The sequence below is a fragment of the Buteo buteo genome, chromosome 5 (assembly GCF_964188355.1).
Source record: "Buteo buteo chromosome 5, bButBut1.hap1.1, whole genome shotgun sequence".
Lineage (NCBI taxonomy): Eukaryota > Metazoa > Chordata > Aves > Accipitriformes > Accipitridae > Buteo > Buteo buteo.
The window spans coordinates 15,943,668-15,969,382 of NC_134175.1; the positions used below are offsets into that span (position 1 = coordinate 15,943,668).

A 25,715-nucleotide genomic window follows, 5' to 3' on the forward strand; every position below is an offset into this window, starting at 1 on the left:
GTGTTAGATCTGCTACACTTGACCTGGCAAAGTGAATCACACTGATTTTCCCTATCAGGCACCATTAAGCTAAGATAGGCATAACAACAAACATTAAAGGGAAATGTGTTTGTGCAACAGATTTCCATTACAGTGACTTCTTCTTCTTCCTTTCTGATTTGGGAAAATATCCTCCCATCTCACATTATAACCACAACAAATCACGATGCTGGACACATATGCTCCTCAGCCCCATACCCACCCTATGCTATCTGTTTACTTCTGAACACTTGAATGCTATCCTTTTCCCATCTTCACTGCTCTTCTACATGGCTGGCTCTAATTGCAATAGAACAAAGGGAAAGAGATATTCTTTTTTGTGTTTGTCACTATTTACTTAATTTATTTAAAACTCTTACCTTCCATAAGGGTCTAGTCTCCATATGATCTATTTCTTTATGTCAGTTATGACTAAACAGCAGCTTTTGAATTCAGAAGGCAATCCTAAACAGTTGTTATTGTGCTCCAGCTGAAATCAAAGTTATGTAAGAAAAACTCGAGCCTGCTTTATTCAAAACTAATGTTCCTGAATATAAAAACACATCAATTCTGTCCTATGATCCACACAGCACAATAAGCTCCTACAATCTCTGCTTTATTACTTCTGTCCTTTAGAGAAGGAATCCAATTTGCACATTTAACAATGCAGTTGAAACATCTTTTCTTCCTCACAGAACTCTAACCTAGCCTTTCTATAAAAATTTGCAGTATTTCCCTGTCTTCATGCTTTCTAAGGCTTTGCAGCCCTGACGCCCCTCCTTCAGATGTTAGTGCCCGCTCCTTGAAAAGAATAATAAACCTCAACAGAACTGACTCCCAACTACATCTGTTAACCTTTTTGCCTAAGGAAATGTCTGTACCATAGAGCAGGGTGGAGGAGAGTGTCCTGGTCCCTAGCAAAAATTGGTGTGACAGAAATGAGTAGGAACCCACTGTACAGCTGATTACATTTTAGGGTTCAAAATAAATTATTGCATTTGAACTCATCTGTTGACTTAGCTGTCTCATATTCCTCAGTGTCACCACCATTATTAGGAGTGACTCCTCCCACTTTACAAGATCAAAACATTTCAAATTCAACACTGATGTAACCTAGTATCAGGTCATTATAGCTTTAACTCGGATATGGACCTTCTCCTTCATCATCCTCCTCAAGTGTAGTGAGTTTTTAGCTCTGCTTAAGGGACAGCACTTAATTCTTCGGTTGAATGACTTCTGTTCTCTTTAGGCCCCCAAACACACTCAGATGACCATACAATCCATTTCACTTTATCACAAAGCCAGATAACAATATTCCTGCCCCTGCCAACAAACCGATGTCTTTTCCTAATGCCACTCATACAGTAGCACCAATTAGAGACTGATCTGCCAAAGCAGGATTCACACACACAAAGGACACCGTGAATCATGGGATGATCTCAGTGACACCATCAATGATAAACTCTCCATTTCTCAGCTAAGAAGAATGAACAAACGAACTAAGCAGCCTGTCCCCACCCCAAAAAACCCCGCTACTGACATCTAAAACCAAGCTAACAAAATAGAAACCACTCATACAAACACCTCTCAACATATCCACATCTTCAGCTGGTGTGGTAAAGTAATGAAATAGTGTGTTACCCTCCATGTTGCCAACATAAGGGGCTGTGTTCTGGAAGGAAACAGAGATGCCCTTGGGACTAATGACAGCTCTCCGACCTCAGGAGGATGGGTTGAAAGGTGTGAGCACAGCATCAGGACAGCAAGGATGATTAACACGAATGAGCTGGCCGTTAAAGGCACAGACCTCCCTTCTGAGCTCACTCCTGACCCATCTGACAGGCATGGCCGTAACAGCGTTTGCACACAAACTCCTCCATCCACGGGTAATAGGGTACAGCTAGACCTGAACTCCAGCACTGACAGGGCAATTTTAAATATATATTAATGGTGTTCACCTGCAAGCTTTCTAAGCTGTCATTTGATAATTGGAAACACTTTGTAAAAATAATGAGAATTACTGTAAAGCATCCACAGAGAACTATATTCCACAGGACTTATCATAATTAGTTTTATGAGTGAATGTTAAAGAACACAGCTTGATATTAAGTCTTTTGTGGTGACAGTATTGTGAGATGAATGGAAAAACAGATGTCTCTGTTTTATATAAGCCTCTAGACTAATGCTTATAACAGGCTACAGCTAATGCCTTGTGGATAATCTTTCTCATGCCTTTCAAGCAATTGCTAAACAAGGGGAAACCCTGAGACTAGCCAGCCAGACTGCTATTTCACTTGCTACAGCTTTTTCTGTCCCCTTCCCCTTAGCGTCCTCAAAGTTATTGGCAATCAAAGCTGAAAACTGAAGGTGGGTTGCTACACCTTTAACTTGCAGGCCTGAATATCAATGAGCCACAGGAGACAGAGATGGAGAGAGTGACAAAAGGTGAGGGGAAAAGACAGAGGAGATTGGAAACGGCTCATTTCCCAGCACACACACTGACAGACAGGTAGTGTTAACACTGTACCTAGAGAGGCTGCCCTCAGTGGCCAGGCTCGGGGAGTCATCGAGGACATTAGGTTCACTGCAGGAGGGGCAGGGAGATTAAGAATTTAGGGAAAGAAAATGCAAAAAGCATGCGATTGTCTCTGTTTTCAAGGGAAAAGATAGCAACGGAATAAAAAAGTAAAAAAAGGACGGTAACATTAATTGGTCTCGCACGCTCAACAGCACATATGATTCAGAGGAGCTGAAAGAACATCTGATAACAGGAGCAGCCTTTAGAGGGAGTTTACACTACATGGAGATTTCTACATCTCTGCTGAGAGTTGGGAAGCTGAGAAGTTCAGTAGGATGTGTCTCCACAGGAAATAAGGGCAGGGAACTGTTTTCAAAGCCATTTTCCTGCAGCATTTTCATTTATTTCGGTTCTGTTTACTTCAACTTCATAGAAAGCTTTTTTCTTCCCCTTTCCCCATGAGCCAGCTCTTCCTGAGGGAGGGCTAATCTATCTCCCATGAGCTATAGACTACTCTCCTTCTGGTACAACTCTAAGGACAAACATCTGGAAAACAAGGTCTCGTAGTGCAAGGAAACTGTAAGTAAACAGCTGGCATGGATCCTGGCAAACGAGTACACAATTACATTGCTTTTCTACACTTCAGCCATTTGGGCAGGAGCAGCCTTCTCAGCCCATAGGAAAAACATGAAAGAAAGCAAGCAGTCTGCTGGGTTACCAGCAGGAAAGCAATAATAATATTACTTAACATTAATTGGTTTACATTTGTAAGGCAGTCTGAAAGCCCAGAGACCATCCATAACTAAAAAGGGCATGACGTTGTGGACTATGATTAAGCTTGCTGAGCTTGTACTTTCCCTACAGAGATGAAAAGCGATTCTTCTGGTATACCATGTACTTAAAAAGTAGAGAGCAAAGCTCTGTTGTAATTAAAGTCTTTGTTTTCTCAGCATCACCATGACTTGGGATTGCACAAAGCAAACATTGCTATCAGTCAACTGTGACTCTTAGGAAGTTTATGCACTGAAGATGGTAGTGAAAGATTGAGGAAAATGCAGTCTTGCATATTAATTTTTCAAGAAACAAAGGGACTGAATCAGTTGAGTTCAAAAGTCAAATGAGTTCCTGTAAGCCCTTTTGTGAAAACTCCCAGATAAAATCTGTGTAACTTCTCTCTTGTAAATCATTTCTCCTATCTCTGCTGATAGGTACCACGGCTGTTACTTTTCCTTCAAGTATCAAGGTTATTTCTTTAATTCCAAGCAAGACTGGGGAGGGAACAATGTTGTTTGATTTTCCAAGGCTGGTCAAGAGATAATGTAGAATTTATTATTTAAAGGTTCAAAGGAAGTAACATAAATTAATCTGTCCATTGTCAGATATCCTTGGATAGCTATGTCACAGACAAATAAAACAATAAACATTGCTTACTTAGACAAAAAATCACATTTAAATGTAAAACTTCTCTCTACATCTTCTAAAGATGTACATTTCCCAAATTCCAATATCTTTCTCACCACTCCATGTTAACCAGGAGGCATTCAAGGTTATTTCTATCAACAAGTGTATTTCTGGTTTTAAACAGTATTAAATCCCATCTTGGAACTTGACATTCAGTTTCTGTGATGAGCTAGCTACTGTCCTAGGAACGACAAAGACTAAAAGGAAGAAAATTAAGTAAATCAAACAGGATGCCTCTGTCCCCCCTTCCCAGGTTCTCAGGATTCCTCCCCATTCCCTACACAGATTGTGTACGGTCCTCTGGTTCAATGCATAACCCCAAAATCATATGTTTTCTTTTTGCTATCCACAGTAGTAGCAGAGGAAAATAATAGTGCTGAGGGTTTCTGAAACTGTTTAAGAGGAAGGTTTCTATGGATGACAGCTTGTTCTTATGGACGTTACGCAACACAGATTATCCTGGAAAATAATTATTTTCAACCCTGAACCCTTGGTCCGACACTATTTCAGGATGAACGAATGTAGCATCACTATGCTGGCACTGATTCTACTATCCCACATCTCTGATGTACACATAATACATCTGCGCCATTTCTGCTCTCTAATATAGTGGGAAAGGTGAAAAGCCTATGTTGTTACCTTTGGCTGGGTAACATGCCCACCTCAGCCTGAGGTGCAGACACGCTGGACAGATGGCTGGAGAACCGCCTCCTCCCAATGGCACCCATAAGGTATGCTTCTTGTTCACTTACCACACTGGGCATGCTCAAGGAGTCATCTAGAAAGAAAGAAAAAGCAGGAAAGGAGAGGAAACAACCATCCCATACCCCACCTACGTATTCACAGTTGTCAAGAGGTAACAGAATGCCAAAGGTATACCCAGCATTTACTTACCAAGACCCCAAGCCTGCAAATTTGAGTAATTCCATTAGATTTTACTGTCACAGTTCAGAAAGACATATGCATAGAACCCTGCAGGATGAGGAACCCAGCACACATGGGCCAGGGATTTATGTATGCTTTCAGCTTATACAGCTCTCAGGAAAACGTGTTTGGGGAATTCAGCTTCCACTAAGGCTTAATTTCTGTGATTAATAAATTGTTTTCAATATACAGTGTTTTCTGGCATAAAAGTTGTAACTGGACATTTTGCTGGTGTGAAATAAACTGCTGCTCTGATATAGCAAAGCACTGTTACAAAAGATAAAATACACAACAGCAAAATGCAGAATTGACACCCTTTAACAGCCTTTGGGACATGCATTTTAAATTCCACCAAAAATTGGATAAATTGACTCAAATACATCATACTGCAACTGAATTACGCAGACAGTTGGATTGTGTTCAGGACTGCTCGAAATTTTCAGTGCTGTTTCAAATTACATCAAGTACCTGGAAAGAAATGACTCTGTCATGGGGTTTACCAGAACAACTTCTAATTACAAATAAACAAATAAAACAAAGGGGAAGTTTTGTGTAATTTTCTCTTTTCTTTTTGACCTTTTCCAGTTTTGATATAGTGAAATATTTTATGGTGGCATTAAGTCAATGCAGGGTTGAGGTAATACTGCCGCAAGAAAATAGGAAGATAGCACTCATCGTTCCACACAGTGGCTCATAATTAATCTGAGGCTGAAACCAGAGTTTGCCACAGCGAGTATCTGAGTAATGTATCAGCAGTACAATACTGGGTGGATTGTACAGTGTTTAGTGATGAACCCAGCTAAAATAAATTTGGGCTGAGCCTGGAAAGTTTCAGGCTAACTGTCCTTTCCCAAAAGGCAATTCTACTGTAACTGCACAAGCCTTTCTTTTGAGCCACTCATTTTCACTCCTTTTGTTTAATGTCTTTAGGGAATAGTCAGCAGTCCTCAAATACAGAAGTGAAGCGCCTGAGTTTCAGGCATTGAGGCACTGAGGCACCCAACCATTGCAGCACCAGCAGACAGTATCCCTGCTAAAGTAGGGGTAAGCCCAAGCCTGACGACATATGAGCAGAATTTTCTACCCTGGCTTTCAGTGAAGGACAACTCAGAAGCAGATGGACAGCTCAGAAGCAGAGAGAAGGCAAAATTCCAAGAACAACATGAAACTCAGCTAAAATGACCAAGCAGCATTCAGGTCATTGCAAATTAGTCCCCAAAAGATTCACCATCCCATTCCTTCTAAACTGGCACCAGAAAGCCGGGCAAACCCAGAACCTGCCAGCTGCCCAAAAGGAAGATCAAGCTTTTGTTGTCAGTAGGTTTAAGGCTTAATTTCCTCTTTGTTAATTGAGTGACACAAGCACACAAGACATTCCATGCTGCAGAGAGCCACAGCTGGATCCCATGCACCACAAGGACAATGTATTCCATGTGGGAGCATCTGGACAGAAGTGATGAGCAGGAAGTACTAAGATCATGCAGGAACAGGATCCTAACTACAGAGCCAGCCACAGCCCCTGCCTACTGGCATGATGAAGCTCAAAGAGGGGACTGATTGCCAAATGCCTTGTCAGCACTGCAAGGACTGCATGTCAGCCCAGGTCTCATACACCAAAAATCTGCCTATGCCCTTCCTTTTTCACTACCCAGAGCTCAGGAGGGAATGAGGAGGTATGTAACCACCCAAGCTTTAACACCATGAACTGTGTAGCAACCACACCAGTTTCTTAGCCTCACGCCCTTTATGGGCCTTTTGTTCACACTGGGACAGGGACAACTGTTCCCCTGCCAGACGTCCTCTGGGCATCAAGAAAACATCTTCAACCTTGGGGGTTTAGCTTGCATCAGTAGCCACGTACTTTCTTCATCCTCCTCATCTGTGCGGCTCAGTGTGTCCTGCGAAGCCTGCTGGGAAGGCTCGCTGTCCTGCTCCCAGACTGTGCCAGTGCCTGTGTTGGAGCGGGACATGGTGGCCAGGCTCAGGCGGTAAGCAGAGGTGGAGGTGCCCACAGTGCTGACAGATGTCTTCCCTTGGTAAGCTGTGCAAGAGTAGGAGAACCAAACCCAAGTTAGTGATGGCACTGGAAATCAATAACCAGCCAAGCATTCCTGTCACATTGGGCACCTCATTCTGCCCAGATTAGTGGGACGGGGGTTGGCAGAGGTGATAAAACAGACATAGCTGCCCTGGCTCACCTCATCTCTCCAAAATCTCTGTCTGTTTTTCTTACACCATCTGGTTTTCCCCCTTAACCTTAGCACCATATTTTCCAGATCACCTTCAACATTTAGGAACAAGGCAAATTATTACCGAGGAAAAAAGGCTGAGGCATTTTCTTTTGAATGTGTTTTCTTAAGAACAAAGCACATAAAATCTCTTGCTGTGTGTGAGCAGTGGCTGCCATCTCGTGGCAACAAGGGTGACTGTTAGAGGAGAAAAGTGTCCCCTCATACAGGAGAGAATTCAGTGCACTGTCAGCTCTGGGACACTGATCTGGACCTCACAGTAGAGAAAAATCAAAAAGAGACCAAGAGGAGAAAGGAGGAGACAGATCTGCTGCTGACAAACAGACAGACGTTTCTGTACGAGCGGCTTTGGATTTAGAGATGTAGGTGGTGGCTTGCTGCATTGTGGGTTGGGGCCACACAAGCCAGATGTGACAGTGAGAAGCAGCTGCTGGGAAATAGGAGTAGCCTTAGTGGAAAAAATGGGCATGACAATGTGCATTTCACAGCTAACCTGGGCTTCTGTTGGCTGTCCAGTGGCAAGGCTGGGCTGGGCATAGGGCCTGATCCAAGGGCAGGATGTTGGGGTGTGGGTGGACTACCCATCCCCCTCCTAGGCAACTGGCAGGTCTGCCTCACAAGTTAATTTACGGGTGACCCAGCTGGCCACATTGGGCCGATGGCCCTTAGCTCTCCTCTCTCCTCCTTACCAGACCCGCTGTGCACTGCCTCCTTCAGGATCTTCAGCTCGTTATTGAATTCAGCAATGAGGGAGCTCTTGCAGAGCGGGCGCGGTATGAACCGTCTCTCCAGCTGGTCAGCAATGTGCTGTCGGGCAGTCAGCTCCTCATGGTTCTCAGCTGGCTGGGCCAGCAGCTGCAAAATTGGGACACATTAGCATTGCAGGGAAAAGATGCCCAGGGAACTGGGACTAGTGTCCAGACCAGCATGAGCCTGCAGCCAGCAGACTGTCTTCTTTGTAGGCATGAGGTTTTGACTCCAGCTGTGAGGCTTCCACCCGTCTTTCAGGTACAACCTTGTATTTGACTGAACAGATATCGAAACCTCACTGACATTGGTACATGGGGACGAGGGCTTCCTTATGCTAAGCTCTACCCTCAAACATGAGACAGCTCCTTCCTCCAAGATGATTTAGTCTGTCCAAGTGGTGAGACACAGTAGGCTAAATAAGGTGGAGTACCATGTGCTAGACTACCCGGAAAGCAGGGAAGATATCTTAAGCCCTGGCCACCTCAGCCCAGTAGCTGTCTGTCCATCCATAAAAGTCCTGTCAGAATCTTCACCCAAGAGATGGAAAGCAGAATGGTCCTTCCTGGCTGTTAGCTGTATTGCCTGGCTCTGTGCAGAAGAGAGATTTCTGGAAGATTTCTGACAACCATGCCAACCCCCTCCTAAGTTCAGAGCATCCACACTACTTCCAAGTGCTCTGAGTGTCTTTGTTGCAAAATTAAGTCCACATGCAAACCCTCTTGGTCAAGCCTGATAGTACTTTCCCATCTAGAGGAACTAAGACTAGCTCTATTCCATGAATCAGAGCTCCTGTGTGACTGGCATACTCTTTAGTGTTGTCTAGGAAAAAGCCCTGTGATTTAGTTTCAAAGGGCTCTCAGGCCTACTAACTTCTGAAAAGTCACTCCCTACATAAACACACAGTTCCTTCCAGGCGTGCTGTTCCTCTGTTCTCAGCAGGGGAATAAAGGATATCTTGCCATCAGGGAGTGATCTATCAGGAGCCAAAGCAACTGTTACCTTGCACTGGATGAAGGGCCGAAGGAGCACAAAGATAGGGATCCGTGTTCGTACGATAAAGTCGAGGAAATCCCACAGAGCCAGCCCTCCCACCTTCCGCAGTGCCATCTCTTTGACTTGCAGGCTCAGCCAGTACCACTGGCTGTCCAGTTGTCGTTCAAAGCAAACAAGGATCACCTTCAGGGCTACAGGGGAACACACACCAGCAAATGGCAGTCAGAGATGTTATCAGTGTCCCTTACAAGCATTGAGGGAGGAATGGGGGGGCCACAGTGGGCACAAGCCTACACAGGCATGCATGCATGCACGTGCACATGCACACCCACACACCTCAGAGTCACAAGTGTCTTTTCTATCAGTCTCCAAACATGGCAGGAAAGGCGGGCAACCTGAGGGCAGGCCTCAGGATCAGGACTAAGAGTCCCATTTCCAGAGAAATTTTCCTACTACACACCTAAGTTCCTCTGTATTTTCTTGCTCTAGCTTCCTTTCTCCCTCCCTGCAGAGTGCTTTTGTCTTCCTGGAATTCAGATATTGTGAAAGCAGCTCAGGGGGGGAATACAGCCCTGGCTGATCAGACAGCCTCAAAAATCTTGATCAAGCATATCCACCCAAAGAGTCACCCTGTCAGCACAATAACCTGCAGGTTATTTATGGGGTAATGAAAAGAACCTTTCTAGCAATGCGGCTGCATGAGTCACGGCCAAACTGTAATCTAAACAAAAATACAGTCCAGTAAGCCAAGGGCCATAATTCAAAAGAGCACTGCATTACAAATGGGCATGAACAGTGATGAGGTTCAAAACAATGCTCTATATTAAAGTGGGCAGTGACCAGCAGTTAGCTCACAGGAGAGACAAGGAATCTCCCCCTTTCCATGCTCCCCTGGTCTGGAACAAACAGGGAGGCCTGGGAATTGTTGGGGCAAGGTTGACTACTCCATCTTTCTTGATGGGATGGCCAAGACATCTCAGCCATCACACATCTGTACCCAGGCTTGTTGGGGTGGGGGGGCTAAATCAGTGGTGAGCTGTCATTTTTTCATCAGCATTACCCATTCCTTAGATATAGGTTAACGAAGACCCAAATATAAGTCTTCGGATAAATGCCCTCACGAAATCAGAAACAAAGAAGCTGTTTGAAGGAGTGACAGCTTTGAGCCAAAACTCTCCCCATATAGCCCCGACAACCTGCAGTGCTGCTGCAACTCCAATTTGATTATTTTTTTCTTTCCTTTCACCTGTGGGTCATATGTGAGAAAATATAGTACTACCTTGCAGCAGCATACAGTGAGCAGAGGGAATACCAGTCAGTAAGGACCGTGTGTGTGCAGGGCCAGCAGGCAGACAGACTGCATCACACTTCACCCTAGCTAGCCAAGGGCCAGTGAAGCTGTGATATTAGGGGCTGATAGGCAGTCTGACTTGCCTTTTGTGACTTCACTGCTATATTCTGGCAATATGAAAACTGAGCGACTTCTACCTGTGGTGCAATGTCCTCCAGCTGCAGTGCATAAACTGCTCACATTGCAATACATTCCAGAGATACTTCTGGCTTCACGCTCTGGCCTGACCCCTTGTTCAGGACAAGACCTAAAACAGCTCTAAAGAGCTCAGTTAGCTCCTGCCTGAGACGGTTTTCTTTGGTGCTGTCTACAGTCTTGAATGCACCATTTTATCCCTGTCTCTTTTCGGTGGTTAGCAGAAGCCATCACTCACCCAGGTAGGCAGCCTGGCTGGTGGACTCTGCAAGACCTTCCCGCCGCAAGTCCTTCCCCGCATCCCCTGGGGTGGAGCAATGGGCAGGGGAGCTCTCCAGCATAAAATTCTTGCTGCGGGAAGTGCTGATGATGCGAGGTGGCAGGAGGATATTGATAACAGTCTGGAGCAGCAGCAGGACCTCAGGCTGCTCCAGCCAGGGGCTGTCTGAGATGCATTGGGAGGGGAGAGAGAGAGAGAAAGATCAGGCTACATCCCATCAAAGACACCCAAAAGATCCAGACCCTGTTCAGTTCCAAAATGGGGTGCAATCTCAAAGGTCCCCTAAGCCAAAACTCCGTCCCCCACACCTTGTTATGCTGCTTCTCCTCCTGTAAGCAAAGGCAAAGTTTATTTTAGCACAAACACACACACAGAACTACACAGCACAAAGAAATGTCCCGTTCAGTTGTCTCATGATCTCATTTCCTTTTGACATTCCCCTCTCCCTTTACTTTTTGCATTCATTTAGGGATTTACCAGTCATCACCCACTATAGAAGAAAGCAAGGAGCAGGACTTGTGCCAGACAAGTGGCATGGATTGGGCAGACTGTGATCCACAGGGGCGCACAATTTCTGTGACCTCTGCTCCCCTCTGTGGCTTCTGGTACAACAGATTTGTCTTGCCCTGCACTCCAGTTTCAAAAGAAGAAACACATCTGTGTAAGACCTGACTCAAAACCCAGGGCACAGCTGAAACAAAGAAACAACGAGAACTTCTGCCAATGGGGCTCTTTTCAGTCTCGGATCAAAAGGGCACTTAGCTGACACACTATCAGTGACAGAAAACCAAATTAAAAAATAAAAATAAAAAATTCAACAGAGGACAGGGAAAGTGCAAACATCAGTTGTCAGAAAAGGGGGAGAAAAATTCTTTTTGTTAAATTAGTCAGACCTTTGCTTCCAGATCCTACTGTGAGCACAAATGGAATCAGTAGGTTTAAAAGCATTCCTTCCCTTCTTTCCTGATTGGTGAATGGGGAGACGACATGGCTTAGGGGGAAATCTTCTTTCAAAGCCTGTGCAGTAATAATAAGAAAGGATTAAATGATTTCATCAGCAGATCACGCACACAAGTTACTGTAGGGAATGATGATCCCCCTGGCACCCTGTTTACACAGTACAATACTGGCTTTGATGACCTGATTGAATTAGAAGCCCTGAGACCACTTAGGAGTAAAAGGAATTCACAGAGTAACATAGGTGTCACCTGCTCTTGTCATAGCCAAGATGTCAGAAGCCCAGATTCCTAACTTATAGATATCATTAACAAAATCAGATGTATCCCACAGGAGTCAGCTAAGCATTAGTCCTCAACTCTGCACTGCTGTGAATGGCATCAGGATCTGACCCAGACTATGTGGAATAAAAAAAGGAACAGAGGAAACTGCACAAATGACAAAATCTAAATATTCTACTGTCCAAACATGGAGGTTATTCCCAAACACATTTTTTGTTCTGCCTCACTTTGTGCTGCCCCATCATCCTCCCTAACATAAAGAATGAAAAATAAACAAAATGCACATTTACTTCTTGACACGTAGTCAAGCCTAAATTGAAAAGTCTTTCATCTTCTTTAGAGGAGGTAATACAAATGACTGTCACTAGAACCTCTGCTCATTTACAACCTCCCAGTTGCTACAGACTTAGCTGTGAAATGCAACTGAAACTTGCAACCCCTCAAGCTTGCAGACCCGGGCTGAGCAATTCCAGGAGAAGATGTTTTCTGATGGGGTGTGAAGTACATCTGTTTCATATCCTGCTGGAAGTACTAGGAATTATGACTACTCATGTGTTTTTCTGACATGTTTGGTTTTCATTATATTTAAAACCCATGAATGAGTGAATAGGGAGAAGAGTATAATAAAAGTAAAACCTCCTAATACTTTAAAAAAAATATTATTAATTTGGTATCTGGTTTTAAAAAAGAGAAAAGATTTCAGAGAAGGTCAAGGTGGCCCTTTTTTTGCTTTTGATTAAAGAACCATTACCTCAGAGCTGGAAGAAATCTGTCCTCTTTCTGTGTCAGTTGGTATCAAAAAGTCCTTTGGTGCTTCATGCTCTGAAGGACAACACTGTGTTTTGGTCCCTATAAGCCTTCCTTCCCAAGCCAGCCTGCTGCTCAGAAATACCTGCTGAAGTATTCAACTGGATGTGCCAATGCATATTTAAAAATGCAAGCTGGAGCTAGGTTAGGAAATCTGTCCGTCCTTTGGTCACCATTCTGTCTGATTTCATGCCAATGGGGAGGGAAAGGGATACAGAGGCAGAAAGACTCTCTAATAGTTATGGCACTGCTATGAGAAAGGAATAGTGATGAAATTCTCCAAAATGTCCAGGATGGTTTTTGTTTTTATTCTGGACAACAAGGATGCTATTGAGTCAGCAGCTGAAAAGCCAAGTTGCCCTGCTTATTTGAGCTGGCATACTGTGTGACCAGCTCAGGTAAGAGCAGAAGAGCACAAACTCCACTCTCACTCAGTTGCACACAGGAAAAGAGGTAGGGTTGCATGGACATGACTCAAGCCAGGGCCCATCTCCCTGTGGCAGGAGGCTTATGCTAACTCCTTAGATCCTGCAGAGAATCCTAATGTGCTTGTCAGAGCCTTAAACAGCATCAATCAGCCGAACTCCCTGGCCTTTAATGGCAGTGTTAAGCTGATGGATGCTTGCTGTGGACTTGGCCCAAACAGGTGAGTTCTAAGCTTAGTTAAAGCCTTCAAAAAGAAGGGAGAATTTACATGTTGCTTCTCTTTCTATTTTGGTGTATGTTCCACAGTTTTTGCCCAGCTTTTGCAGAAAGAAAACAGAGCACCGATGAGTTGGTGTCTCAACCAGAAGCTATAACAGGCCTGGCCACAGGCCAGGGCAGACACACCTGTATCTGCAATGCTACAAGCCGGACAACAGCTGTGCTGAAGGGCAGAGGTGGCGAGAGATAAGGGCTGAGATGAAGAAGGGGTAATCCGTCAGCCACACTGGAGGGTCCTACCACTCCCATCACCTGCAATACAAACAGAGCACATCACCACAACTGACTACTTACAGTTTCATCCATGCCATATCCTCCAACGTCAGTGAAATGGAGGCACCTTCCATCGAGCACTGAGTTGGGGTGGATCTAGGAGAACCAGCCCCCTCAGTGGTCCTTGCAGGAGCTGGGGCCAGTGAGGAGAGGAGTTCTAGCAGGGAAAGGGAGGGGAGAAGAGGGAACCAGCAAGGATGAGAGGAGTGCACGGGTAACCTGGTACATTTATAAATGTACCCAGTACCAGCCCTGAATGACCAGCACTGGACCAGTGGAACAGTTAGAGTTGGAGGATATGTCATGTAACGACTATAACAAATAAAAATATGTCATCAAAGCAAAAAGTCTGCATTGAAACTGGACATCTTTTCCCTTCTCTTGCTGATCTACTTGAAAAATAATGTCCTAAGTCTGACCCAAGCCAGGTTTTGTACAATGTTCAGATTCCTCTCAAACACAGTCTGTTCTTAGGAACTCTAAGTATGATTCATCTCACCTGACCCCAGATGTCTGAAATAGAGTCACCTGCATGTGATCTGGTTGTCTGGAACTCCTTGAAATATCAGCACAAGAAAATAGCACTTCTAGGGGAGAGTTGTTTGAACTGTGTCCCTCAGGAGGAATTAAATCACAGGTCTGCACATGCCTGTTTCTCTCCATGACTAGACACATCTAGATATGGGAACAGGGAGAAGCTACCTGGCAGATGCCTAAGCTCAGGGGAGATGAATGCACTCGTTTTTTTATCAAATTCAGTGTGGGGAAAAAGGCAGTAACCAGTTTTCTGCCAGAAAACCAAAGGACAATTTAGAAGGGGAAGAGGCAGAGCCCTTTCTTTATATCACTATTGATTATCATTTAGATATTTCCCCACCTTCCTGGCTGATCTCTCTTTGGGCTTCATGAATGCAACTGGTCAACATATGATACAGCATGCAGTCAGGGGTGCTCCCACAACTCACAGTGGCCATAGTTCTGACAGCTAAAGGTAAACCACTTTTAACAGTAAGAGTACATCTTTTCCTGGTAGCTCTCCCTGATGTTCCCAGCCAGCTGAATGTAAGCATGACGACTGCACTTCAGCACTGCAGAGCCTTCCGCAATTTTTACAGCACTGGCTAATTCCTAATGCAGGCCCTTTGGAGAGCTTGCTGGCATGATTCACTTTGCCATGCTTACTTGCCAAACTGCAAGTCCATTCTAAACTTGCATTTGAGCTAACTCGGTAGCCACCTCCCCATGTAGCAACCCTAAGTAGTCTGAGGGCCTCCAAGTAGCTACCTCTGCTTGAACAAGGAAGAAGTCTCTTATTGACTCCGACAGGTTGGAGCTTCCCTGCCCTTGCAGTGATGAGTGTTGAAAGGACTTGAAGGACAGGAACCTAGCAAAAACTGATACTGCCTTTTAGCTGATGATCATTGTTTTTAAAGCCCCTCAGAGCACTGGTGAACTGTGAAAGGTGTTTTGTAACTGCTAGAAAAAGTTACAATATTTATGTTCTAAGGAGAAAATGTTATAAAACCCAACAACAATAAAAATGCTAGTGCAGCCCTTCCCCCTTTATTTGTATTTTTTCCACATGGAATGAAAGCATGCATGTTTGTCCAAATGGCTGGACTTACACTGGTAGCAAATTGAGGGTTTGCCCTCAGTGTAACAGCTCCATAAACACTATAATCTATCACTGAATGACCAGACAGACTCCATCTGTACCACGTCTCTGTTGTAAGACACTTAGAGCATAAATTCTACTATGAGTGGGATCTGAACATTGTACAGTGCAAACCTGTACTAGATCAAGCCAGGGACATTGCAGACAGTGTAGTGAATCCACTCACGTAAACCCTTCTAACTAGCCAACGTCTGGTGGCCTCTGACAGAGCCACCAGGGTCCTTCCCCACTGGAGACGGTAGGTATCCCCAGTGCCACCCTCTCCCCGTCTCTACCAGGTGTGTGCAGTCTCCACCACCCCACTCTCCAACTTGCAGCCCTCAACTCTCAGCTCAATCTGGCAAAGGTGGATCTTCAAAGTGGTGCGTGGGAAGCAACGGAAATAAATCGCTTGACCACCGCTACCGGTCACTGTATCTCCCCATGCACCACTTCAAAAATGAACCTTCCTATCTCTAGTGTCACTTGCGAAGTCCCCTTGCGAGGGGTAAAAGGGACAGGTAAAATGACAGGAATGGGAATGAACCGTCATCTTCAGTCCAGAGAAGTCAACAGCAGGGGGAGGTTTAGCAAAGGTTCACGGGGTTGCCGCTCAGCTACTCACCAGATTGACACACACATTGATCAGAGACCTAAGGTGAGGCAGGAAGGATATGATTGGCTGCCTCTGAAGTGTCAAACAAACCCCTTCAATCAAATTGCTGGCAGGCTCCCACTCAACCTGGCGCCTGCAATACAACAGTAGGTGCCGTTAGCCGCGGGCCTCCTGCCCCCCACCAGACGCTCGCAAACATGGCGACCAACACTAAGTGACGCCCACAGAGGAAACATTTCAGACAGCAACGACGTCCAAGATGAGCACAAAGTGCGCAACAGAGAAAAGGTTTTACCCATGCAGCTCAGGAAAGCACAGAGCCACAGAGCACACTGGGCGTTTGAGTGAGACAAGAAATGTAGCACCGGGGTCCATGCTAGCAACACAAACCCCCCTCACAACAGCAGTGGTGGATGAGCTGTGTTTCAGTCTGTGATGCTTCCCTCTGACAGATGGTGAACAAAAGGGAGCCACCAGACAGCTGTCTCAGGTGTGCCTGTGTGGGGAAAAGGTCTGTTGTGCCACGATCCCAACTAAGAGCGACTTCTCCATCTCTTGTGGCTTGTGGATGTTCTCACTTGAAGGGAACAAACCCCATTAGCTGTGAGCACCCTCTGTAAGCTACTTTGCAGTCTAGTCTGCTCTGCCAGAGTTACTCCCAGACACAGTCTGCCCTAAACGTAAACTGGCCCAGCAGTACAATCTTTACCTGCCTCACCCTAGGCAGGAGGGCTGATTCATTCCCTACCAACACCAAAGTCCTTCATTCCAGATCCTTTCTTCCCTGACACTTTGCTTTTTTCACCAAAACAGCTTTTAGGGCTTGTGACAGATGCTGCATGGAGTCCCTCCTAATCATAAGCAGACACAGCATAGGTGGTTCACACCCTTCATTTCAGGGCCTGACTCTTTGGAGTAAGTAGAGTTCTCAAGCGAACATCTGACTGTGCACTTCTTGGGACAGAAAGACGAGGCTTGCATAACTTGTTAGCTCAAGACTAAACAATATCCTAGCCAAGCTCCTCAGTGGACTTCTTAGAGACACAGGGGGGATCAAGTGTTCACTATGTAAGTTCTTGTGCAGACTGACATACATCTCATCTTTCAGCATGCACTGTTCCTAAACCTCCAGAATAGTAGTTTGTTCTTGTACTTGTTCTTACACATACGCTACTCCCATCAGACACTGGTTTTGGAGTGGGGTGCTCACAGGAGGCAGCGTATAAGATTCTGATGTGAGTACCCCAATGGATGGCTCCTGGGGTCTGGCACCGAGTCCCATCTCTAAGAGACTTCTTGGCCCAATGATGCGTAAATGTAGTTGCTGCATTTGGTCCAGTGGCTTTGCTGTCTCTGTCCCTTTGTGTATGGAAGAGCAATTTCAGCCAGGCATAGGTACAGGCACAGACAGAGAGAATATGAAGGGAATTTTAATTGATGAGCATTCATTCAGCTTACACAAAGAGGAAAGACCTTCAGGAACAGAAAGACCACTAAGTTGCCTTTGAGGCAGAAGAAAGTATGAGCGAGAAAAGAAAGAATAAGTGAGAAGCAGGCAAGACAGGGCAAAGAATCAAACCAACAGGAAGGAGAAGCATCAAAATTTCTGCCTCTAAATTCCCTAAAAGGGCAGAAGTTTCTTAAAGCAAATTGTTAGCCAAAGGAAAGTGATAGATAGTGATGCCAGAAGGAAGAGTTCACCTCCCTATTATTTGCTCCATCTTAGTTGGGTACATATGATTCGTGCTGGGACCTAAAGTTTTGTATCTGAGTCCTAAATTCTGATGTTCTCTAACATCATTTGGCTTCTCAGCTGAGACTGCCAACAAAGTGACTGATTCAAGCAGTTGAGGACATATGCCCATGAGGGTGACTGAGACCAATGACTCTTTTTACTCAGATCACTGGAAAATCCACAGGGCTGAGACATGTTATGCTACCCAGACTGGATTTGTATCACTGCTTCCGAGGTAGGAATGCTGCATATTGAATAATTCTTGAAGCTGACAAAGCCTGTACTATAATGCTACTATGTGATGCACCAGGCTTTCACTAGTCACTGACTAGATGCAATCACTGCAGTTCTCTTCCCTTTACTAAGGAGCATTCAGAAGCTACTGCATAGCTCCATACCATTTTTATCTTTACAGAGAACAAAACAGTATTTTCATGAGAAGGCAAGAAATACTCTTACTACAGTTTAACTTTCCATTAAAAAATAAAATTAATCTCCTCAACTCACAGCTAAAATAATAAAGAGGGTAGTGAGATGGTACAAATCTGAAGACTTATTTTGGAGAAAGCAAAATGAGATTTCTGGAAGTTCTCTCTGTAGTTCTTAATAACCATGTATTTCTTTTCTTGCTACCAGAAGACACAACAAGAATGTCAACATAAATGCACACTTACAGAGATAAAAACATCTGTTCATTTTCTGATATGTTGTAAAGGTTCACTGCAACATGACAGTTTAGTTAGATGACATACCCACACTTCAAGGCTTGCAACATCAGAAATGGACCCCAGAGGGTTTCCATTATACCTGCTCACCTCAGAGTAGGCATCTTGTGAATTTTATTGAACATACGATCCAATCTCTTTAAGATGAGGATAAGGGCAGGTCTCACCGCCTCAGCTGTCCAGTCAGTGATGGGCAGCATCTCCATGATGTAGCGCCGGAGACCTCGGCTTTCCATCGTCTGCGTGTCATAAGGTGCCAGTTTCAGCAGGGAATGTGCGATTTCTGCCAATCTAAAACCAGGGTTTGTTAAGAGGAAAATCAAATACAACTTGCATTTCTCCACACATGCCAATGAACTAACAGATAAATCTTCAGTAGCCTAGTAAAAAGATGCAAAAGTCAAATGTGCTGCTATTTAAGCTCTTAGACTTGATACCACAGTTCCTGGTCTCTTAAGATTCTTTTGCTGGAATCACTGTTTATATTTATGTACACGTGAATGGTCTAAAGAAGATTTTTACATTGATATTAAATGCACCAAATGAACATCAGGAATCACAGATTTGTGTAGCTAAAAACAAAGTACCTGAGCTGTTAGTAAGATTACAACATGGCAAATGCCTGTGAAATACAGCCCTGACATCACCTGCATGTCAATTAATGAGTGATCTAGTTTGGGTTTGTGCTTGTTTTTCAGCGTCACCACTTTAAGAGGTCTCACTGTGCAATTTTCAGGTGTTAAATTTTAAAAATAATGTGCCATTACACAACATGTACTTTGTATGATTACTCCCTGCAGCTTTGATTTGTTTCTCTTAGCACCTGTACAGATTGTGTTGCTGTTGCTTCTTCTAACCCTCCCAGATGGCCTCACCGATGGCATTTTCTGTATTGACTGTGAAATACCATGGCAACATTTAACTTACACTTGGAGCCTGACAAAGACTACTGAAATACTTGAATATTTGCAGTAGATAAAGACAAGTAATAAAGCTACATCTACTAATAAAAGGGATAGAAACCTGTACACTCCCGGAAACATCAATAGACTTTGTAGTGGGCGATTGCAGTACAATCCTAATCGTGTTGGGGGGGGCTTCTTCTGAAATGCCTTCAACTAATGGAACATATTTCTATTCTGTTTAAAATCTGCCTAGCAATATCAAGGGCAACGAGTTCCTCAGATTAACCAAAAGTGCTATAAAAGTGTTTCTTTATCCAGTATTTCTTTATTATTACTTTTTACAACTACTTTTTCCTACTATGGAGTAGATGTGTTTTCTTAAACACTGTGAAATTTAAATTATCATATAATTATGCTTCTTTTTGGCAATACAATATCAGTGGCACATAATGGTATATGAAAACTTTCTTATGCATTATAAAGTGCAAGATCAATCTCATCCAACTTGAGACATCAATCTCAATTAATCTTCTAGCTCCATTCATGCAGAAATAAGCAACCAGGGAAATTCTTATCTTCCTGAAATACTGGGATAAACAGCTCATTGAATGCGCATCTCCCTTTTCACTGGGTCCAAAAAGATCTTTATGACTTTTGCAGACTAAACATTTAACTTTTAAATGGCTAAAATTGGGTGAGATGAATCCTGTCTGAAGTGACTAGCATATTCTCTTATTTTCTGAAGTCTCTGAAATGGCATCTGTCAGCCTCCCAAGACCATGGCTGTCACATCACATTCTGGTAAATCTCTCTACTTAGAACAAAGTTTTTTTTCCTACAGTGGTTAAATCCTGTCAGTCATTTCCCTCATACTTATGAAATGAATTTAAGTAAGAATCAAGATGATGTTCATTTTTATTTAGGGCTAACTATGATAAAGCAAGTCAGGTTCCAACCCCAAGAAAGTGGTTATTTCTAGCACTTTTCAGGAGAAATCCAAGAGAATCAGAGCACAACTCATTATCTTGCGTAAATCAATCCCTCAGTTTTACTGCTGTAACCTTTGACCATGAAAGACCTTCTCTCTTGAAAAGAATGCAATATTTGCCAGCTACTACTGTGTACTGAGGCTTTGCTTCACAGAAATCTCACAAGAAAGTATCTTCCCAGAAAATATATCAATAACACCTTCTGTACACGTGGATTTAAGTTTGTGAAACTCATCTTTTTAAAAACATGTAGAAATGAAGTTCCCCCATTACTGTTAAACTGCAAATAACTTCTGGGTAGTACACTAGAGCATTCTGATGTTACATACAAATTTAAGACTAGGATAGTAAAAAGAAGCAAGCCCCTTACTTTACCACATTAAATAAAAAGTTCATTCATCAGACACATGTTCCTCACTCCCATTGAAATCATGAAAAAAATCCCAACAGGTCTAACCAAGGACATAATCTTTCCTGAGACTCTCACCTTTGTTTCTAACATAAGATTAAAGTTCTTATCTCAGGCTTCTATTGCTAAAAGTCATGGAGTTTGTAATGCAGCTAAACAGATGTATTGATTTCTGAGGCTTGTATCCCTTGTCAAAAATGTAAAGGTGGCACTACAAAAGCAACCATGTCCATCGGGTTTTCAGGTTTTTTGCAGCCAAGTGCTACATAAGAATGACATGCATCTGTGGAAGCAGATATCTCTTGTTTAAAATTACCCTCTAAATTATTAAACATTTGCCAGAGGATGGGAACAGCAACATTCAATTTGTATGCAAACACACAAACAAAACAAAAACCACCTCCCAGCTCCCAAAGGAATTTGGGGCATTTGTTAAACAAGACCTAAATTAATGTCAAACACAATTTTGTATTCTATAGAGACAGCCTGATTCCAAAGATCTCTAATAGTGACAGAATCTGCCAGCTAAGGGGCTTTGCCATTTTTTTCAGTGCATGCATGTAAAAGGTAGAAGAGCTTTTAGAGGGTTTTCCTTGGTCCAGGGGCAGGAACAGAGCTGGCTCAGTGCATTGCTAGGATCTGTCGCCCTTCATCTCCCTTTACAGGGTATTCCTGAGCAAAAAACTATAGCTCTCAGAAGGGAATAATTCACAGCCAGAATGGCCTCTTGGGGTTCAGGGAGCAACATAAATTACTGTTAAGGTGGTTCTGATTCACTTTTGAGGCCAGTCCCAAACAGCTTAAGATATCTTTGCTATCTTTCCTATTTACGTTAATACTCTACTGAGCACTGTTTAGCTTAGGCCATAAAAAAATGCCTCTTGGTATTTAGCTATTCTGTATTCAAAGAATGATCTTGAAGTATTTCTCTGTCTCATAAAAGAATTCAGATAGCTGTCTCCCTGTGACCCCCTTGCCAAGCGACACAATAGGACTGCCTCATATTAATCCCAGTTTTCCATCTGACAAGTGTCAGTCAGAACAGTGCTAACTATGGCTCACTCAGAGAGTATCTGTGCTGTTTTCATTGAGACACAACTTACCATGAAACAATTCTAATGAATTTGTGTTTCCTGAGGGAATACTATGCAAGAAAGGGGTTTCCCCTGAAAATGAATGAAAAACTGACAACAGAATCAGGTCCATTACCTCTTGTCCCAGTTTTTGTTGTCTTTTACATCTGGACAAACTTCTCAGTAGCAACTTATGCTACTTTGTGTTTACCATGAACAGCAAACACAGAGAAGAGAATCAGGTTCAAAGTGCTTAGAAGGCCCTACTCCCAACTTCTTCTAGGTCAGCACCACGTGAAATGGTTTGCTGTAAGCATCCAGCCAGCAAGCTGGGCTCAGTACTGCACCTTAATAAAAGACTTGAGCACCTGCTGCATCACATGCTGAGGTGGTGGTCCTGTAAATGCCTTCTGCCCTATCCTCCCCTGTATTTCAGGCATTTATGCAATACAGTGCAGTGGTTGATCTGCCTTTCTTGCTTATTAGCAGGTGGTTCTGATGCACAGTGTCACAGGAGAGGATAAAGGTCATATTCAGCCAGCTAGGCAGCTTCCCCACCTCTTGTCCTGCAGAGGCAGCCTTATCTGCTCTGCTCCTCACTGCAACTTATTCTGATATATCAGATGGGCTTCTGCAGACCTATTTCATCCACTGGAGATGGGGATCTGAATGACACCACAGGAGAGCATATGAAACCTTCTTTATACACAAGCAGCATCAGGTACAATCTAAGGAACATCCAAAACAAGCTCTGCATGTTTCAGACAGCAACATGCAACTACACTACCAAAAAGTGATTGTCTGCTATTATGAAAAATTAAGAGCTAAAATAAAGGAATCCCCCTGCAATGAACTAGTAAAAGCAGAATGCCTGTGGAATACCTCATGTGGGACTTCACATCGAGCAGCTCCAGAGAAGTCACTCGGGGCTCACCAGCCAGATTCTGCAAAATCTTCAGCCTCGGACCACAGTGCTTGTAAAACTCTGTGCAGATATTCAGCAATGACTCCCGCGGTCTCCTGAACTCCTCTCTGGCAATTCGTTCATCCAGCTCCTCTCGGGGAAGACCCTGGCCCTCCTCCAGTAAGTGAAGGTTCTCCCTGGAGGATATAAAATGAGAAAAAGTAGGAAGTGTTATATGCAGTGGAACTCTTCAACTTGTTTTTGCAATGGATGCTTTCTGCTGCAATTGAAAAGAAAGGTAGTTGCATCTGCAATTAAAAAAAAGGGGGGGGAAATTATGATCTGCAAAGTCTTGTTAAAAACGTAAATAATTTCTATATAAACTATCCTTTGCTACCCTCCCCTGAAAAAAGGCTGCCAGTCACAGCAACAGTGGGTGGGACCCAGTGAAGCTGGAAACTGCTGGGGAACAGTTCATCACATGTCAGGAAAGACTGGGCGAAGATTTCACTGTACCTGATAAAGTGTAGTTTGGCTCCCTGTTCTGGGTACCTGGAAAAAGAGAAACAGCGTGGTTTTAAACAGCAACTTAGTAGTGCCTAAACTATGCCTTTCTGAAAGAAGGTGACACTTAGCCCAGAAGTATACTCGCCATCGGCAGTATGGTGTCTTGTGTGACTGGAACAGTGGCTACACATAGTTAAGTGACCACATTGAATAGCCTTTACCTCCCAACTGGCAGCAAACAGCAGATTCCTACAGTTACTGCCCTTGTGATGAAAGGAAAAATTCAGGCTTAAAAACCATAGCCCTCTTTCAAGCAATTTCTCTTACTGATTTTCACCCCAGTGCTTGGTCTGTTTCATGAAGCCAGAGCTCACCTAGTGGAAAGAATACCTCAGTGGGTTTTTTTTGTTTTATTGTCATTTTCTTGTCACTTCTTGTTGAGAAAGCATTAACAAACCCTGCACCACTTGGCTAACAGGTCCAAGGCTGGAACAGTGATCATTCTACCATCACAAGACTCCTGCTGTTGCTAGCAGATGTCTGTTGCAACGATAAGACAACAGAAGAAACAAGGGCAGGAAACCTGGAGCAGTACAAAAATATTTTGGATCAGAGACTGAACATTTGATAATCAGAAAGATCTGGAAACATAAACCAAGGTGTCTGAGTCACACAGCATCAGGAGTCTCTACATTGCCTGTCAGCAGATACATATTAACTGCTCTCCAAAATCAGCAGACAAATAATAAAGCACTACTTTCCGTTACACCTTATTTTCCTTAGACTGGGCAATCTTGCAATGGAAGTAAATGGCAAATATCCACTTCAGACTTGATCATGAAGGGGTTTATCTGCTTCTCAGATCTGGCATTGAAAGTCAAAGCTGTGTTTCACCCATGCCTGAATTGGTCTTAAAGAATAACTGACTGATTCAGGAGTTACCAACCAACATGTGTACACTACACATCTATAAATTGACATAATAGCCCTTTGATCATCCATGTAGAGAGTGATTTCTATCTCACTTGAATACAAAAAAAGACAGGGAATAACTTGGAAAGCGTATCTTGCCAGAAGGGTGTTCCTGATTTAAAGTCCTATACAGCCCATGGTATTATACTAGACTATTGGCCGGGCACAGACTTCCTATCAGCTGTTACAGACAAAAGAGAAATCCAGAGGAAATACTCTGCTCTGGAAGAACAGCTACTTCAGCTTTTGCTAGGGAAGAATTCCCTTCCAGGTCAGCACAAACATTCAGATTTTAAGCATAGTAAGGCATAACCTGGCCAGGAGAAGGCAGGGCTGCCCAGAAGAGTAATCAGTACTGCAAAGAAAACCTTCATATTCCCAAATGCTTGCGGGTGGATTTTGTAACAAGATTTCTTAAAACCTTGCTCTGTGACTGAGTAAATTGTCCAGTGGCCTTGTCTAATTTGCAGCAACCTTATTGGAATGGCCAATATGGCCAAGGAGCAGTATTACAGTCTGCTGGTGCCATTTCCTTCCTTATTTCCTTCTTCCGTGTGAAGTTATTTTTGTGTTTGTTTTTTTTTTTTTTAAGAACAACAAAAATATTCCCAGTCATTCTTCCCTTTCGCTCAAATTCTCCTCCACCCACTCCTCTGCTATCTGTAACTGCAAAAAAACCCCAGACCAATGTGGAGGTAAACATGATAGAAAGAGACCATAGGAAGAGTAAAAGTAAAAGGAAATGGGAAAGGAAAGAAAAGAAAATTAGAGGAGGTGCCAGTCTCTCTGAGTCTCAACCAACATGCATTTTGAGCTTTTACTGCTGTTCAGTCTCTCAGAATAAGGCCAGAAGGATCCGACCCTTCTGCTATCCAAGCGTGTTCTGCCCAGTGGTCGTTTTGACAGTGGACTCAGAAGCAAAGCAGAGAACTGAGGGACATAGTTGCTTTGTCAGTATACTTGTAGAGAGCGAAAAGGGAAACGAAGAAAAAGACATTTAGGATGGGTGTCGTCCATTTTGATATCCTGGTCTTCTATTTAGTCACATGGTTTTAAACTAGAAATTCTAGTCTTGGGGATTTTGGTTACTGTCAGAAATGCAGTCCTGGGCTATGTGCTCTTTTTATCTGACTGTTTTCTCTCACAGTACCTAGAGCAATTCCTCAGACAGCTGAGGAAGTGGTCCAAGCACTCTGAGCAATGAGATGTTACCTTACTCAAAAACAAAAAAAAGCTGTTTAGAAAAATGAGAAAGAAAGAAACGACCACTGACTTACCTGGTGTTCACACCTGCTGACATGGTGTGGTTTGCTGTTGTGGTCCCTTTATGGCCTTGGTCACATCGACTCATCTGTGGGGCTGTCATAGGCCTGGCAAAGGGAAGGTGAAGAGCACACTAAAGACTAAATCTAACAAGTGCACTGAAATTCTGCTTCTGAGCTGGTGAAATTCGGCACTAATTTACCATGTCTAAAACTCAACCATTACTCAAGCTAAGCTGCGTATCGTGACCTCCTGTGCATT

At 43.6% G+C, this 25,715-nt stretch overlaps 1 protein-coding gene across 3 annotated transcripts in view; it reads right to left on the minus strand.

The window, feature by feature from the left end:
* The window catches only part of UNC80 (unc-80 homolog, NALCN channel complex subunit), a 130,406-nt gene that overhangs the window by 6,967 nt on the left and 97,724 nt on the right, over positions 1–25,715 (minus strand). For 2 of the 3 annotated variants that reach the window (XM_075027937.1, XM_075027938.1), the window contains 13 exons: positions 25,469–25,561; positions 23,229–23,264; positions 22,691–22,909; positions 18,523–18,723; positions 15,982–16,105; positions 13,556–13,681; positions 11,573–11,696; positions 10,638–10,844; positions 8,920–9,104; positions 7,860–8,025; positions 6,783–6,962; positions 4,637–4,775; positions 2,546–2,602 (listed from right to left, as the gene is read on the minus strand). In XM_075027937.1, the coding sequence (XP_074884038.1) occupies positions 2,546–2,602; positions 4,637–4,775; positions 6,783–6,962; positions 7,860–8,025; positions 8,920–9,104; positions 10,638–10,844; positions 11,573–11,696; positions 13,556–13,681; positions 15,982–16,105; positions 18,523–18,723; positions 22,691–22,909; positions 23,229–23,264; positions 25,469–25,561 (1,857 nt within the window). The remainder of the gene's footprint in view (positions 1–2,545; positions 2,603–4,636; positions 4,776–6,782; positions 6,963–7,859; positions 8,026–8,919; positions 9,105–10,637; positions 10,845–11,572; positions 11,697–13,555; positions 13,682–15,981; positions 16,106–18,522; positions 18,724–22,690; positions 22,910–23,228; positions 23,265–25,468; positions 25,562–25,715) is intronic. The other variant, XM_075027939.1, reaches the window with a different exon arrangement.